Source organism: Macrosteles quadrilineatus, unplaced genomic scaffold (assembly GCF_028750875.1).
Source record: "Macrosteles quadrilineatus isolate MER2022 unplaced genomic scaffold, UCM_ALF_1.0 Scaffold_1__1_contigs__length_201487025, whole genome shotgun sequence".
Lineage (NCBI taxonomy): Eukaryota > Metazoa > Arthropoda > Insecta > Hemiptera > Cicadellidae > Macrosteles > Macrosteles quadrilineatus.
In genome coordinates, this window is record NW_026542594.1 from 21233742 (window position 1) to 21253071 (window position 19330).

General features: G+C 35.6%; 1 protein-coding gene across 7 annotated transcripts in view; it reads left to right on the forward strand.

The window, feature by feature from the left end:
* Window positions 1–19330, forward strand: part of LOC129004903 (uncharacterized) — a 187405-nt gene that overhangs the window by 82910 nt on the left and 85165 nt on the right. For all 7 annotated transcript variants that reach the window (XM_054433602.1, XM_054433612.1, XM_054433619.1 and 4 more), the window contains one exon: window positions 14453–14639. In XM_054433602.1, coding sequence (XP_054289577.1) covers window positions 14453–14639 — 187 coding nt within the window. The remainder of the gene's footprint in view (window positions 1–14452; window positions 14640–19330) is intronic.

A 19330-nucleotide genomic window follows, 5' to 3' on the forward strand; every position in this document is an offset into this window, starting at 1 on the left:
CTTTTTTTAAAGAAACTATCAAATTTTGTGTTTTTCCTTCATTTAAAAACAAACTATTAGCTTCAAACCAACTCTTTGCATCCAGAAGGGCTTCTTCTGACAAATATTCCAGGTGCTCTATACAATTACTTACATTCAGAAGGGAAGTATCGTCTGCATATATTGTAGTAAAACTAAAATTGTTAAAACTAAAATCATTTATCAAAATTATAAAAAGTATTGGCCCCAATACAGATCCCTGTGGTACACGTGATAAAACATCTAAGATCTGGGAACAAACACCTCCTACATCTACGATCTGCTTTCTATGTCTCAAATATGACTCCAACAATTTCAACTCTTTACCATCAAAACCATAGTATTTTAACTTAGCAAGTAATATGTCATGATTTACCGTGTCAAATGCCTTCGTTAAATCACACAGTGTAATCTGAGCAGAACGGCATTCTTCTAAGGCTCTAAGTAACTCATTAACCAAGACATCTATAGCTTGAATGGTGGATCTGCCAGAGCGGTAGCCATATTGAGAATCACTAAACAAATTTGAGGATTCAAAAAAGTTACAAATTTGGTCTTTTACTATTTTTTCATAGATCTTTGCAAATATAGGAATGCATGATATGGGTCTGTAACTCTGAGGCAAATCAGGGTTACCCTTTTTATAGATGGGTACCACTCTGGAGAATTTCAAACATTCAGGAAAAACTCCATCCAAAATACACTTATTGAGACAAAATGTTAGCGGCTCCAGTATCTCTAATGCAACTTCTTTTAATATCTCACTGGACATACCATAAACATCTTTTGAGGGAGAGGTTTTAATTGACTGAATAATATGTAACACTTGATGAGGCATCACAGAAGAAAAAACACAGGAAACTGGTTGAGACACGTTGACATTTTTCACATATTCCAATGCTACTCTAGAAGACGAGTCAACACCTTCACAGATTTCTTTTACGGAAGAAATGAAGAACTTATTGAAGTCATCCGGTTGTATGTTTGGATTGGTCACAGCTCTAGATCCTCTTCCTGCTGCCTTGTTGATGATGGCCCATGCTGATTTACATTTATTAGAAGAGTTCATAATTATTTGGTCGTTGTTTTGTCTCTTAGCTTCTCTCAAGGCATGCCTGTAATTGGCTCTCAACTTCCTCAATGTCAATAGCAGATCTTCAGTTTTATTTGTTGTATACATGTCTTTACAGATAAGAATAAACTGTTTCATCTGTTTAAGCTGAGGTGTGTACCAACTATATATAGGATTTATATGTCTTTTTTTATGTTTCTTCATGTTTTTTTCAACGGCAGATTTAACAGGAAAGCAATAATCAAATAGATGCAGGAATCGATTAAAGAAATTCTGGAAACAAGTACTTGCAGATAAAGTAATTGTAAAAAGATTTGTCCAGTCTTCCTGTTATGTATCAAGAAATAAGTCCATATGTTTTATTTATAACATCTGTCAGATGACTGTTTACATTATTATGTTTTGTTTACTTTTTAGTTTAGTCTGATTTGTGAGTTCAATAAATTCAGTTGTGTTAATTATGTTTTAATTTACTAAACTGGCGACGAGGATAATTGGATAATGGATCTCAATAAGCCTGATCGTTTTGACCCCCATACAAATCCTGCAAGTGTCGCACAGCGTTGGGGTACATGGATTAAGCAATTTGAGAGGTATGCTTTAGCTGCAGACATTACCAGTGATGAAAGGAAAACTGCACTAGTACTTAATCTAGCTGGTGAGGAAGTGGCTTACATTTTTGACAGTTTACCACAACCTAATGAAATAACGTACAAAAATGTTATAAAACTATTAACTGACTATTTCGCTCCTACCAAAAATGTCCTTTTTGAAATATTTAATTTTAGGAAGAGTGTCACCAAGCAGAATCAGAGTCGTTTAACTCTTTCTATTCTTGACTAAGAACATTAGCTGTGAACTGTGAATTCAAAGACTTGGATAGGGAATTAATTATGCAAATTTTGATTGGATCTAGAAGTGATGAGTTAAGGAATAAAATTTTGAAAGAACCTACTATTAAACTTCAGGATGTTGTTATTGCAGCTAAGTCAAATGAATTATATCAAACTCAAAGTAAGGAACTTTCTTTCAGTAGCTCAAGTTTTGCTAATGCACATAAAATTGACCATTCAAACAGGAAATTTGTTGCATTTAACAACAATCCAGCTCACTCTGTTACACCTAATGTTTGTCTTGGTTGTGGACTAAGACATTTTAGAAGGGATTGTCCCCATCTTCAGACTACTTGTAATATTTGCAAGAAAATTGGGCATCTAGCACGAGTTTGTAAAGGAGGGAAACCACACCCCAAAGAATATTTTAGCCAAAAACACGGATCAAAGGGACAGCGGGCTCATGAAGTTTTGTCAGAGGAAACCAATTATGAACAAGAAGAAACGTTTCCACCTCAATCAAATAACGAAACAACTCAATACGTCCAGGAAGTTAACTGCACTAAAGTACCGGAACTGTATACCACTGTCAACATAAATAATCACAAAGTTCTAATGGAAGTTGATACTGGTGCAGGTGTTTCTATCATAGGAGGAGAACTATGGAATACAATTTCTCATAAAAACTGTAAACTACAACCTTCTCCTTGGAAACTCAAGGATTACAGTGGTAAACCTGTAAGTGTTTTAGGTCAGACTAATGTTTATGTGAAATACGGTAAGTTCAATGGTTTCCTTCCGTTAGTCATAACTGAAGGTAATAGAAATAGTTTATTGGGGCGTAATTGGCTAAAAAGTCTTAACATTGAAGTAAACGGAGTACTTTCAATCAACTGTCATGAATCTGAAGTTCTTAATAAAGCTCAGCTGGATGTTCAACATCTGAAAAGTGAATTTTCCGATGTATTTTCAAATTCTTTAGGGTGCTATAAAGGACCTCCGATCGAACTGAAAATTGACCAGAATTATAACCCAATTCACTTAAGAGCGCGCCCTTTACCTTATGCATTGCAGGCCCCAGTAGAAGAAGAGCTGAATAAGTTAGTTAATCAGGGAGTGTTAGAACCTGTTCAGGTATTGGATTGGGCCACACCAATTGTTGTTTCCGTAAAAAGCAATGGTAAAATACGAATTTGCGGTGATTATAAGGCAACGTTAAACAAAGCTATCCAAGATCATCTGTACCCTATTCCACCAATCTCTCAGCTCTTAGCAAACTTAAACCAAGGGAAATATTTTGCTAAGTTAGATTTAGCCCAAGCTTATCAACAACTGGTTGTTGACGAGAAGTCGGCACTAGCTCAGACACTAATTACACACAAGGGTGCTTTTAAACCAAAAAGACTACAATTCGGTATTAGCTCAGCTCCATCTATATTTCAACATTTTATTGAGGGTTTGCTTTCGGGCTTGGACAATGTAGCCTAATCCCTTACTTTGATGATATTTTGGTTAAAGCAGGAACAATACACGAATTGATTACCACATTAAGACAAGTATTCACTCGTTTTAGAGATGCAGGGATTACACTCCAAAGCGAAAAGTGTTCTTTGTTATCTACATCAGTTGACTTCTTGGGATTTGTTGTGAGCTCTGACGGAATTCGTCCTAACCCGGACAAAGTCAAATCCATTCAAGATGCTCCTGAGCCGACTAACAAGGAACAACTGCAGGCATTTTTAGGTTTACTTAATTTCTATCACTGTTTTTTACCCAACAAAGCCAATGTTGCAGAACCTTTACATCGCTTATTGGACAAAAATGTTAAATGGCGGTGGGAGGAAAAACATAAACTTGCTTTCAATGCTTCAAAGAAGCTCCTTTCTTCCGATAGTATACTGGCTCATTACAATCCCTCCAGCCATCTTATACTAACTTGTGATGCATCTCCTTATGGTATTGGTTGTGTGCTTAGTCAGGTTCGAGGGGAAAAGGAAGTTCCAATTGTGTTTTATTCCAGGACAATGAGTCAGTAAGTACGAAGATATGCTCAAGTAGATAGGGAAGCACTTTCCATCATTGGAGGGGTTAAAAAATTCCACAATTACTTATATGGGAGGCATTTTGAAATTAGAACAGATCATAAGCCACTTCTGGGTCTTTTCACTGTGGATAAACAAACACCAAACACACTGTCACCTCGAATGATTCGCTGGAGTATCCTTTTAAATGGATATGACTTTGATCTTGTATACAAACCGGGGATTTCTATTCAGAATGCTGATGGTTTGAGTCGTCTTCCATGTTCCTCCAATGTTGTTGATCAAGAGATAAATGAAGTCTTGAATGACGTGCTATACATTGAATCCGATGAGGTTAAACCAATCACCGCTAATATAATAGCAAAAGAAACAGAAAAGGATCCACTTCTATCTAAAGTACTATTATGGACTCAACGTGGTTGGCCAACTCATAACTCAGATATCAACCTTACGCCTTTCATTTCTCGTCAAAATTCAATTTCTCAATACAAACAATGTTTACTTTGGGGAACTAGGGTGATCATTCCATCCACTCTCAGGCAACAAGCTCTGAAGCTTCTACACATGGGACATGAGGGCATTGTTCGAACAAAGGCGTTGGCTCGAAGCTATTTCTGGTGGCCAAAACTTGATCAAGACATAGAAAACATAGTGAATTCTTGTCAAGCATGTCAACAAAGTCGTCACAACCCTCCAAGAGCAACAGTTCTTCCCTGGGAGAAAACGAAACAACCCTGGTCTCGTCTCCACATAGATTTCGCTGGGCCCTTCCAAAACAAGTTGTTTTTGATTGTTGTCGATTCTTTCAGCAAATGGTTAGAAGTAGTTTTGGTGCCTTCTACAGACTCAAGATCAACTATAAAGGTCCTCAGAAGCCTTTTCGCAACACATGGTGTTCCAGACACAATAGTATCTGATAACGGGTCGGCTTTCACTTCACAAGAATTTCGATCGTTTAATGAAAGCAATGGCATCCGCCACGTCGTGGTTGCACCATACCATCCGTCATCGAATGGTCAGGCAGAAAGGATGGTCCAAACGACAAAAAATTCTTTGCGACGAATACTTCAAGGAGATTGGCAAAAAAGATTGGCTCAGTTCCTAATATCATCTCATATAACGCCAAATTGTTCTACTAATATGTCACCGAGTGAACTGCTGTTCGGAAGGCGTATTAGAACCATCTTAGACAGAGTTCACCCAGATTATTCTTCAAGTGACAAAGAAGAGAAAATCTTGGATAAAGCGCTTCACGATTACCAACAGTCACCTCAGAGGAAATTTAAAGAAAATGACTCCGTATTTGCAAGAAACTATAATCAGCGAGGACCAAAGTGGATTCCTGCTAAAGTCACTAGAATAACCGGGCCACTGAGCTTATCCTATTTACTTATCCTATTTGATAACAAAAGAAGGCATTGAAATACGACGTCATATTGACCAATTGAGACCTCGCTCAGAAACATCAAAAGCATCTACTAACTCACACTTGGATAATCCTGAATCTCCAGTAAACCCACCATTCCACCCACTACTCCAGAATCCTATTCAAATGAGAACACCAGAAGCACATCATATCACTCCAGTGCAACCACCATCAATGGTTCGCAATCCTATTATGATGAGAACACCAGACGTACAACCAATGCGACCATCAGTGATGCAACAATCTCGCAATTCCTTTAGTGGTATAGAAGGTTCAATTAACCCTCATCAAGAAGATGCTGGTTTCAACGTTTCTGGTTTAATTCAAGACTCCACTAGCATGAGCACGAGTCCACAACCTGTTTGGTCACGTGTCCCTAGATCAAACTCCCAAAACACTTCAATGAGCATGAGTCCTCGACCTGTTCGTATCCGTCGACCACCGGCATATCTGAAGGACTACCTAACGGGGGGAGGAGTGTTATGTATCAAGAAATAAGTCCATATGTTTTATTTATAACATCTGTCAGATGACTGTTTACATTATTATGTTTTGTTTACTTTTTAGTTTAGTCTGATTTGTGAGTTCAATAAATTCAGTTGTGTTAATTATGTTTTAATTTACTAAACTTCCATTGCTAACAATGTTTTAAACTTAAAAATTTTGTTTTGTGTTACTGGCCTAGTTTTAAACTCCATTGTCGTGTTAGAAGTATTAATTGATGGTGAACTGTCTTTACCGGTATGTATTTCAAAATGCAAACCATCATGATCAGAAAAATCCACACTTTTAACTTCACACTTATAGTCTTGTGTGTATAAATTAGTCATTACATTATCCAAGCAGGATTTACCTCTTGTTGGTTTATCGTTGGCACAATAAATACTGAATTGTCCAAGAGTATTCAAGAATTTTCCAACTGTTTGTTTTTGAGTTGTCACATCAAATTCTGCATTAACATCCCCGCATATGATTATTTATTAAGTGTAATCAAATATTTTAAGACACTCTCTAAAGATTGCAAAAATACTTCAGGGCAGCCATTAGGTGACCTATACAGGGAAACAATAATCAATTTAAAGTCAATGAGCTCAATACCCGTGACCTCGAAATCCACCTCAATAGAAAACTTATTCAATTCAATTTTCCTGAACTTTAACTGATCATCAAGAAAAATACACACACCACCGTGAATATGCTGCCCACGACAAAAGCTGTTTCCTAGTGCAAGTCCATTGGGCACGCAAAAGTCAATTTCTTCAGACTTTAACCAGTGTTCAGCAACACAAATGATTGAATAATTTATTGTATGTTGTAAGATTTCTACTTCTTCTATTTTATTTTGTAAACCCTGGATATTAATAAAAAAGAGTTTTAAATGTTCCTTGTTGATGTGGACCTTCTTAAGTGAGCCTATGGTGGTAAAACTGGATGTACAGCAGAGAGGTTTTCCGATAATGTATCATCTTCATCTCTCCTCAGTTGTGGACTCGGCCTTACCATAGACGTTGTTTCAGCATTACCCTCATCAAGTGACTCCCGATGTTGTAATTCACTGTGACACTCCTTTGAAGCCAAAGATAGTTGTGAAGCTGAAGCTAACATCAAGCTGTTATCAAGACTAACAGACAAACTGGGCACTTCCGTATCAGTTTTTCTTTCAAGAGCATCACAGATATTTTTGGCCAGCCACTGCTTCCCCTTATTATTTAAATGCATCCCATGGCGAGTGTGCAGATGTCTTTCAGCTACGCTAATATTGACCAAAGACACATTTGGAAAACTCTGACTTAAGTCTTTTAGTGTCTTATTAGATTTTCTTATTTCTTTATTTTACACATGACCATTCTTTTAAGTCATGCCTATGTGGCAAATCAACTAAAACTATTATGGAGCTCTCATATTTATGCAGGGTGTCTTTTACAAGGGTGGTCATTCTTTCCGCTTCATTCCGAGCAATATCATTCGAGCCACAAGCAATTACCAAAACATCTTCAGGGCCCAATTTCTCTCCCTCAATGTTTTTCCTATTTAGGATAGATTCTGCTTGACCTCCCGGTCTTATAAATCCAACAGCCTCGTAAGATTTTGAAAAACGATTTATATGATAAGATAGGCCCCGTCCGTGACTATCTGCACATATAAGCATTTTGTGTTTTTTAGCACACGTATCTTGGTTGTTTTTATGTCCAACACGTGCTGTCTTCAATTTATTTTTTGATTTTACTCTACCATTCCCTTTTAGACCCTTATTATTTTTTGTTGTTGGGCATTCTTCTTCATCCTGAGATTTTTCCGTTTCAACATCTTGTAAAACTTCAAAACTATTTGTAGATGTAATATTTGTTGCATTGACCTTTATACTATTAGTTTTACCTCTACTAGTAGTTGGTACGGTGTGCCATTCATTAGAGACAAGCTTTTGCTGATCAGATGTTCTTTCAAGAGGGGGGAAACAATTAAGACATATAGATTTACCAGTTTCATCTTCATTAGTTTCCATGTTTCGTGGTTGCTTTTTTTCTCTTTCTAATATTTGTATGACTGTCTCTAGTGTCCTTATAGTCTCCGCCATTTTTTTTGTTTCTTGTTTGTAGACATCACACCTGTTACATTTATTGTGTGCTTCTGAGTCTTTCATACAAGTGTTGGCTCTAATGTCCTCTTCATAATGTAAAACTAGCATACCCTTAGCCTATTTTTCTTTTTTGAGTTGATGCTCCAAATGTCTTACCCTATCTAAAAGTTCATTTTCATTATCTTCAACCTGTTTTTTAAGCGATTTAATAACCTCTTCATTTTCTTTAACTTTATCTTCCAACTCCAGAACATAAAAAGAGCTTTTATTTTTTGCTTCATACAGTTCTTTCTTCAGTTCTTCATTTTCATTAAGAATAGATGTGTTAATTTCTTCTGCTATTTAGGAACAATTCAGCTCACTAGTACTTTCATTAATGTCAATCACACTGCCAGATATTGCAGTTTTGTTATTATAATCTTTTGTTTCCTCACCTTCTCTGCAAACTGAACATTTCCACACCCCTATACTGTTATTCCTTTCCATATCTTTTACTTCTAAAACACTTAGATTTTGACATCTAAAATGAAACCATTTTTTGCAATTTCCAGTACATAAAATGGCAGAAAATTTCAGATTTACTCCACAAATACCACAAGGGTATTTAGCCATAGCAAAAAGGTTAGTTAGATCTAAATATTATTTTTTTTTATGTTTGTAATTTGAAGATAAAAAGTTTAGTCCTGTACCAGGTTTCGAACCAGGGTCCTTCAGTTTACCAGTCTGTTACTCAACCAAGTGAGCCACCGCTCCTTACCCTAGAGGGGTTGTCAGTTACAACAATACTTATTCAGATTATGTAGTTGGTCATTGTTGTCATTGCAAGCTTTGTTGAGACCTAGTCTGTGATTTATAAAAATTTGTTATATGTAGAGTTTGTTCAAAAATTAACCACTCTGTGCTTCATAACTGAAATTTTATAAGCAAAGAAAACTTTGGCAAGACTGGAGAATTATTTTAATAGCAAAAAATGAAAATCTAACAGATGCTCTTTATAGGTTAAAACTCTTCAACATTCTTAAACAAGTATTATTATGTTAAAAATAAAATAGTCTTCAAAACTTTATGATAAAATTAAAGCTATTTGGTGGAATCTTACTGTTGATCCAATGAACACCACTGTATTAAGCTTGTTAAAGCATCTGTATGTTGAAAAATGGGCACAGAATTAAAGAGTATATCCACTGCTTGAAACACCAACATAACCTCATCAAAACTTAACAAGCTTGATGAGAATGTATACATTCTCATGGAGTCCACAATTTTACAGTCCTAAATACTTTCCTTCGTAGATGTGGCCTTCCCCTAACATGATACATTTCAACTTTGCATTACCATTCCAAACAATAATTTATTTTTGTAAAAAAATACAACCGACTTCAAATGCTCTAAAAAGAATGAAATAATTTCAATAAAGTAAACTTTTGTATTAGTCAAGCTCACGTATCTTAAGTCGGCGCGCGGCTCTATGATGATTTTTGATAAAAAATTTAAAGAGGATGTCCACATTGCAGGTGACTATATATAACTAAAGGTGATTATAATCTTACAGTGGTATTAACGAGTATCTTTAAAAAGATTATAATGTACTTACATATTTCTAACTTGGAAAAGTAACGTTTTAGTTTTAAACTAGCTTCTTTTCCCTATCATAATATCAAAATAAATTATTTTCCTATTCATATAGAACATTTGTGTGTGTTATTTTCATTATGCAATCATTCTGAAGTAAATATAAAATACAAGAAAATACGATACTTCCTTTGATATATAGAAACAAAACAGTTCAGTATGTTTTTTTTATATATTTATGTTATCCAGCTACAATTTATTGATTTTCAAAATACACTCTCAATATAATTTATTTTATTCATATTTTTGCAGTTAGAATCGACTTGAAATACGTGAGCTTGACTAATACAAAAGTTTACTTTATTGAAATTATTTCATTCTTTTTAGAGCATAGTCGGTTGTATTAAAAAAAAATTATTTAATGATTTTTAGTAACTGTATAATTTGTTATATATTAATTACTTGAAGTTTTTTGATAAGCAAAACTGTTTGAAACAATCAAAAGTGCCACAGAACAATCATTATTTTTAAACTGCTTGAGTCACCTGTTCAGGTTACATAATCAATGGGTATAAAAATTAACATTTTTGGATATTCCTTAAAAAAACAAAGAGTTGTCCATTACATTAGGCCTAATGAAAAACTAAATGTCTTTCCTTAGACATTGAAATGCCAGACATCATCGTTTCCTGCAATTAGTGTACTTCTACATTATAAAACGAAATACAGTAAGGTCTCATGCCTTTTGGAACAATAAGAAAGTTATTCCTCAGCCACCAGCACTAAAAAATCTCTTAAAAGTAGAAAATTGGTTGTTATAACGTAGGCCTATATTACCTTTGAAAAATATGAATATGAAAGATTGGTTCAGCTAAAAGTGGTGTAAGGGGTAGGTGGTTTTTTTTGCTCAAGATGTTGTCGAAATTGCAAATCAGCTTCCCATTTCCGAAGCAGGCATAATATTATTGACAGTGAAGAATATTAATAAACATTTCACATCTTCAAATGCATGTTTGGTAATTAAAATATTTAACACTTTTAAGACGATTGACGATTATGCAATCTCACACCTCTTATGTCGTTTAAGGAATAATTGCATCTAATTTATATTTGGACCTCTTTTACGAATACTTTGGTTTTCACAATACACCTTAAACGGTCAATATCATACAGCTATTCACTATGTTTTTATAAGTCAGAACATTCAATACTCAAAACAGAATCATACACAAATCAGGTCAAACGTTGAAATACCTTTTTTATAGTAACCAAAACAAAGTGCATTTTCCCAATGTAACTTATTTAGGCTCCATGGCAAGAAATTAATCAATATGAAGCAACTGTTTCATGAAGAAACTGTCTGTAGCTTCATTTAAATGGTTTTAACTATTTAAAGATTTCTGTGTGTTTGAAGAGCGAAGAAGATTTGAATCTTGCTGTTGAACATTTCAACAAAACAGTTCAAGACTCCGCTTGGAGAGCAACTCCAGACCAGAATAAACATAATTTAAAATCAGGAATACACTATCCAATTGAAATTAATAGGAAAATTGCCGAAAAACGCCGACTCCGTAGAATATGGCAAAACTCTAGAGACCAGACGGATAAAAGAAATCTAAACAGGGCCACTCAACAACTAAAAAGGTTACTGTTTAAATTAAACAATGACAGATTTCAAGATTTCACTTCAAACCTTTCTCCATCTGAAGCTAGTGACTACTCCCTTTGGAAAGTTACAAAAAACTTAAAACGTCCACAAATTTGCATTCCACCTATTCTAAAAGAAGACGGTTCTTGGGCCAAAAACAACATCGAGAAAGCAGATGTATTTGCTTCATACTTCAAGGAAGTGTTCAAGCCATATAATATTAATTCAAATGTTGAGCAAGAAATTTTGCAATTCCTCGATTCTCCAAATCAACTTGATTTACCAATAAAATTGTTCACACCATCTGAAGTAGCTAAAGTAATAAAAGACGATTTAAACGGCAAAAAAGCCCCCGGTTATGATCTGATAACAGGTAAAGTGTTGAAAGAGCTTCCTAGAAAAGGAATAGTTTTCCTCACAGTACTTTTCAATGCAGTTTTACGCCTTGAATACTTCCCAATACAGTGGAAGGTTTCACAAATTGTTGTTATTCCGAAACCTGGTAAACCTTTAAATCAAGCATCCTCGTATCGGCCTATATCTCTTCTTCCTGTGGTTTCTAAAGTTTTTGAAAAACTTTTCTTAAAAAGACTTCAAATTATAATTGACGAAAAAGAATTGTTGCCTTCCCATCAGTTTGGATTCCGCCGAAGGCATTCCACCATTGAGCAAGTGCATAGAATAGTTAATGTAATCAAGGAAGATCTTGAAAATAAACGTTTTTGTTCATCTGCTTTTTTGGACGTAGCCCAGGCGTTTGATAAAGTCTGGCACACAGGATTATTGTTCAAAATTAAAACTTTGCTGCCCCATACATACTATGGAGTGTTGAAATCGTATTTGTCCGAACGCTTTTTTCAAATTAAATATCAAGATATAGTTACAGATGTGCATGAAATTGAATCAGGTGTACCACAAGGCAGTGTTCTTGGGCCTATTTTGTATATTTTGTTCACTTATGACCTTCCAAGTACTCAGGGTATTACGGTTGCAACATTTGCAGACGACACTGCTTTTTTATCATCAAATCAGGATCCTATTCTGGCATCATCAAACCTTCAGGCTGCATTAGACGATTTGTCTCAGTGGCTACAGAATTGGAAAATTAAAGTAAATGAAACAAAATCTGTTCAAGTTACATTTACTATGTCTACAAGAACTTGTCCCCCAGTAACATTAAATAATGTCATGCTTCCACAATCCAACGAAGTTAAGTACCTTGGTATGCATCTCGACAGACGGCTTACATGGCATTCACACATTTGGAACAAACGACTTCATTTAAATTTAAAAACAAACAAACTAAATTGGCTCATTGGTCGAAATTCAAAATTATCTGTTGAAAATAAATTACTTTTATACAAAATTATATTGAAACCTATTTGGACCTACGGTATCCAACTCTGGGGAACCACTTCCAACTCAAACATAGAAATAGTTCAAAGGTTTCAATCGAAAACACTGAGAAAAATTTTACAAGCACCTTGGTTTGTCACAAATAAAGTAATTCATCAAGATACAAAATTACCCTATGTTAAAGAAGAAATAAAGAAACGAAGTGAAAAATACCAAAGAAAATTAGAAACCCATCCAAATTTCCTGGCAGTTAACCTCCTCGACAATAGTGAAGCTACATATAGGCTCAAAAGAGTTAATCCAATAGACCTTCCAAATCGTTTTTAGTTGAACTTTTTAAAAGTTTTTGTATGTTAGTGCACTTGATGGAGTGTAACTAACCCATGTTAAAATGGTTATCAAATTTACTTATTATTCTAGAATAGAATAGATTGTGAATAAATACTTAAAAAAAAAAAAACTAACAGCTGTAGGAATGTTATTATTATTTATTGCCTTCTCTGCAACAATATAAACAAAATAAATGTTGATTATTTGAGGTTTTCAGCATTTTTCACCAAACAAATATTTTTCTTAAACATAATGCTATATATGGTACCAAATAATAGAAACTCTCCTGGTTATTTTGGTGGTGGAACCACGCTGATCGGTAAAAGAATCACAGAGAAATTGGTGAACATACATAGAAAAAAAAACATCGCCACAGACAAATTGAGAACCTCCTCCTTTTGTTGGTAGTGGGGAAGTTGGTTAAAAATAGAACCATCGACATTTGGATACTGAAGTTTTTTTAACACTTTTACAGAAACCCTGGTCTGACAGGCCCACGGGAATTTTCCCAAACGTATGTTGGCAACACTGTTTACTTGGGGGATTCCATTCCCCCAATACCTTCCCCCCTTTTTCTCCCCTACCTATAATGTTTGATCATTTTGCGTGGGTGCCCTGACCTTGACAGGTTGTTCATAACATACCGCTCTAAGAAGCCCAGCGTTAGTGTATTTTAAAGGGTGGTCTCACAGGCCCAGGGTTTCGGTTTGTGTGTTTCTAAGTGGGGTCCATTATTTTCAAATGGGGTCTCACAGACCGAGGGTTTTGGTTAGCGTCAGTTTTATTCGGTAATAGTGTTAATAGTCAAACATAGAACACTAAAATCAATAAACAAAATATATGTTTACATCAGCTGGTATATTTGAAATAGCTTATAGAAACACTGTAACAGTACTTCCATTAGAAAATGACTGGATCTTTGGTGGTCTGTGGGGCAGAGTTGGGGTAATTTTTGACAGTTCTGATATTTTACCCACCGTACTTGGACCTTAAGCTTTAAAATTAATCCTCAACATCAATGTTACCTTTTTCCTAGCTCGAAATATTTTGTCGGGAACGATTTGCTTACGGAATTAAATATATAGATACTCATAAGGTTAACATGAGAAACTCCAGAGCCACTGGGGCAGAGCCCGAAAGGATTTTTGAGATAAGAATATGTCTATTGTCTATATCTTTAAATTCATTGTAGTAATTCCGTAACTGTAATAATGACTAATATTGGTTTTATATTACCTGGCATCAGGTCGCAATTGTAATGCATGATTGAACTTCAAACAAACAAACTTTCACATTTTTGATCATTGAGCAAATAATAGGAACAAACCCCTACTACTATGTGTAGTGATTTGTTGTTGATTTAATAAATTTTACCTTATCCTTTACAAGTAATTATCATAAATTAAACAACAAAACAACCCCAGTTTTCGGTGCTGTATCTAATGATAAGGAAATTGCATAAAATTAGAAGTATGCTTGTGTGATCAAATTTTGACTAATCTTAATCAGAACAAGATGCAATCATAGAATTCATTCAATATCTATGTATCTTTGTACCTATGCATCTTTTATTACAGCAACACGGTCAAATCAAAAGAAGATGATGTCGGGAGACGTTAAGACACAACCAGACGACATCATGTCAGGGAAGTACGATGACATGAGGTTTGATGATGGCTGGCTTTGTACCAGAGAATGCCAACCCAATGATCCCAGACTTTGCTACTACGTCTGGATGATTGAACCCTACAATACTTTGAACAGGTGATTAAATTTTACCAAGCTCCAGCATAGCTTTTTTACTATGCAAATAAAAACTAATTGTGAGCATAGAATCCCAGGATTAGGTCGAGGTGTTTTGTGTGTAGCCGGGGGGCATTGAATGATGAAGTGATGTGGGGGGGGGGAGGTTAGGTTAAAATGGTGATGATATGATATGATGGTGGGATATTGGTGGGAATTTGGGGAATCAGGAGGGAATAAACAGGGTAATGCTAATAGGTTAGGAAAAGCTGTGTCTGGACCAAACTTAGTTTAAGTGTGCTGAAACTGCTACCAATAAAATTAGGAACATTGCTGGGGACCAGAGGGGCGGAGATTTTTACCCAGATCACAATACCTGTCTAGGCAGCTGTTACACTAATTTAACTAACTATTTAACTGTAGACCTATCCTTCCAACTATGAACTGAACATGGACAATTACTTACTAATATTGATGAGTGAATGAAATAATATGTAAGTTGAATACTGAATGGGAAATATGTATGAATTTGATTGATAACTATTAAGTTACATTCTGGGAACATGTGATTGAGTTTTCAGGTTTGAGAAGGTTGGCTGCAGAAGGCAGTCAACCCAGCTAGGTTCTAATTTCCTACATTTCAATTGTCGGGCGAGCCAGAAGGGCTCCCCGCACATAATTTGTACTTATAGTCCTACATAATTATACTAAATGACTTATCCATAAGATGACAGAGAAGGCCTGGAAATTCTCCTTCTTTCCTCGACGACAGATAGTTGAGCAAGAAGGAGGAGAGGAGTCGACGTAGGTGGGGAGGTGGGGAGAGACGTTGATGCAATCGCGGCAGGCAACGAGTTGGGCCCGTATTCGCGAAATGCACACACTATATAAAATATAGCGTGCCGCTAAGTTATGCGTCACATGTGTTCAAAATATCAGTAAAAATTCAACATTAAAGATATTAATTATAGCCTCTGTTATATCTCCTAGTCTGTATATATGATGAATATTAACTTTGGTTTAATTTATTTGTCATATGGTTTGGTTTTGTTTTGTTGTTGTCATAATAGTTTTATATGAGTTGTTGAAAATAGAAGTGTGGTTTTAAAAGTCTAGTTTTTTCTAATTTTATCTTTATAGTTTTCATCACTTAAAGAAGGTAGGTGTGTAGTGTAAAACAACATTTGGCGACCGTGACAGGACTTGTTTTTTCACCTATCTCTATGATGGAAAATCTAAAGAAAAATAGAACAGTATATAGGGCTTATTTTTCTAAAACATTGAGCAAACTAAACAGTTTAGTTGAAAATGAAACCACAGACAAAATTGAAATTCAAACCACTCTAAAGCTTTTGGAGATAAAGGTTGATGAACTCCAGGTTTTGAATTCTCAGATCTTTGATTTGTTATTGAATAATGATAATGTTTCTGAAGATGAGCTGTTAGCTGAAACAATCAAAGCTGGAGAATATTTAGCTTTGTTTGAAGCTGTAAAATTAAGAGTCCAGAATTTACTACAACAAAGTAACGATGTAGTTAGTGCTCATTCTGGATCTTGCTGTAACAATGCTAGTAAGAAGAAATTTAAGCTCCCTAAAATAGAGATCAAAAAGTTTGATGGAGAATTGATCAATTGGCTACCTTTCTGGAGTCAGTTTAGCAAAATTCATAGTGACTCAGACATTGATTCAGAGGATAAGTTTCAATATTTATTGCAATCCATAGTTACCGGATCAAGAGCTTTTGATGTAGTTCAGAGTTTTCCTCCGACTGGTGCAAACTATCCAAAAGCAATTGAATGTTTGAAAGCCAGATTTGGTAAAGATGACCTATTGGTAGAGGTTTATGTCAGGGAACTCTTAAAAATTGTTTTACAAAATGCTCTAGGAGGCAAAAACACAATGAACTTACAAAGTTTATATGACAAACTTGAGTCTCATATGCGTGCATTAGATACCTTGGGAGTTACAACAGATAAATGTTCCTCCATGTTATACCCGTTAGTTGAAAGTTGTATGCCTGAAGATCTCTTAAGGGCCTGGCAAAGAAGCCCTTTGAAAGTAGGAACAGACCCTCAGGAAAGACTCAACAATTTAATGAAGTTTATGCTGTCTGAAGTTGAAGGGGAACAGAGAATCGGTCTAGCCATGGCAGGTTTTGGGATAAGTAGCTCTGGGAAGGAGAAATCTTTTAAAAGGCCATCTCAAACTCAATCAGGTAAGATAGACATACCAACAGCTTCATGCCTCATATCCTCTGGTAAAACTCAAAACTCTTATACAAAGTGTGTCTTTTGTGATAAGAATCATAAGAGTAGTAACTGTTTTGCTGCTCAGAAATTGCCATTGTCTGATAAGGTGTCCACTTTAAAGGAAAAGAGGTGCTGTTTCCTTTGCTTGCAGCCTGGTCACCGTATTAAGGATTGTAGAACTCATTTGTCATGTTCTAATTGTAAAAGGAAACATTATCCTATAATGTGTCCTAGTATTCATTCCAAAGAAGTAGTGAATGAGTGTGTAAGCAAATGTGTTGATAAGGTATCTAAAGAAATGACAGTAGTGGAAGATACCGCTTTGGCCAATAAATCAAGTAGCAGAGTGAAAGTGTTTCTGCAAACAGTAAAGGCAAGATTAAGAACCCCAGGTAGTAATCAATTTGAGACTGTTCGCATTCTTTTTGATTCTGGTTCACAGCGTTCTTACATTTTAAAGGACTTGGCTGAAAAAATGAATTACGAAAGCTTAGGAGAAGAAACAATCATACACTCTCTTTTTGGTAATGTCAAATCTGGTGAAGTAATTCATAACAGACATCGTGTGTTTCTAACCAGTCAAGATTACAGTTACAACTGCAACTTTGAGGTATTGAGTCAAACTACCATATGTGGGGAAATTCCACCAGTTACCTACCGAAGGTGCCTGGATACAGGAACTTATAGAGAAAAATGTTTCTCTGACTGACATACATGAGACCAAGCTACCAATTGGTATTTTGATTGGAGCGGATATAGCGGGTAAACTATTCACGGGAAATATGATTCAACTGAAATCTGGACTAGTGGCTATGGAAACTCTTCTGGGATGGACACTGATGGGTAAGGCTATAATTAGTGGTAGTACAGGTTCAACTACACTCTCCACTGTTGTAACATCAATGTTTATTAATGATGCTGACATATCGGAACTGTGGAGATTAGACACTATAGGCATTACTGATACAAGTGAATCAGTTTCCAAAGAGCAAAAGGCTTTGGCAGTTAAAAATCATTTTATAAAAACTACCACTATAAATGAAGAAGGTCGATATGAAGTAAGTTTGCCCTGGGTTGATTGTCATCCTCCTTTGCCTAGTAACAGAGAGTTAGCCGAAAAGAGGTTATCAACAGTTGTAAAGAAATTGGATGGTAACAATTTTACCGTAGACTATGACTCAGTTTTTAAACAGTGGTTAAGTGATGGCATCATTGAAGCTGTACCTTCTGACGATTTGAACAACAACTTTCACTACCTGCCACATAGACCTGTAGTGAAGGAGAGTAGTATTACCACACGAATTCGTCCAGTGTTTGATGCATCAGCAAAGACCAAGTTTTCACCCTCATTGAACGACTGTATTGAAAATGGACCAAATTTAATTGAACTGATTCCTTCTGTTATGATGCGTTTTAGGGAAGGGAAGTTTGGAGTTATTGCTGATATAGCAAAAGCCTTCTTACAGATATCGTTAAATGTACAAGATAGAGATTTTCTTCGGTTTTTATGGTTTGACATCAATGAAAGAAGCCGAAGTATTGTTTACCGCCATAAAAGAGTTGTTTTTGGAGTGAAATGTAGTCCATTTCTTCTAGGGGCAGTAATTGATCTGCATCTTCAAAAATCTATGACTTCTCAGGAGTATGATGATAATGTGGTAAAGAAGCTGAGTAAAAGTTTTTACGTGGACAATGTTTCGACCAGTGTAGATACTTATGAGGAACTAAAACACTTTGTTGAAGAATCGAAACAAGTTATGGCTGCCGCTAAGTTTGATTTAGGAGGATGGCATGCCACGAGCGTCATTGAAGAAGGAGATACCAAGTTCGTCACTAATGTTTTGGGAGTTCAATGGAACTATATTGAGGACGTTCTGTTTTTTAACCTCACGAACTGTATTAAAGATTTGGACGTGTCTCGAATCACAAAGAGAGACATTTTATCCATATCTCACAATATCTTTGATCCAATTGGTATCCTTTGCCCTGTTACTTTGTTTCCTAAACTTCTTCTGCAAAGTATGTGGGACTTGAAAATTGACTGGGACACTGAAGTAAGTTCAGACATCAGTAAACTATTCATACTGTGGTATAATGAGCTAAGCGCTCTTGGAAAAGTGAAAATACCCCGATGGATAGGTAAAATGACTATGGATTCAAATGGTTGTAGTATTCATACATTTTGCGACACAAGTATAAGATGCCTATGCTACAGTTATTTACTTGAGAGTTGAAATTGAAGATGAAGTAAGAGTCCAATTATTGTCGGCAAAATCAAGAGTAGCTCCTCTGAAGAAAACCACGATTCCAAGGTTGGAATTATCAACCGCCACGGTGGGAGCACGTCTCACAAGCTGGACGAAAAATCAAAGTTCCAAAAAGGTTCATGTTTGAGTAGTAATACTACTCGGTGGGAGGATGTTATATCTCCTAGTCTGTATATATGATGAATATTAACTTT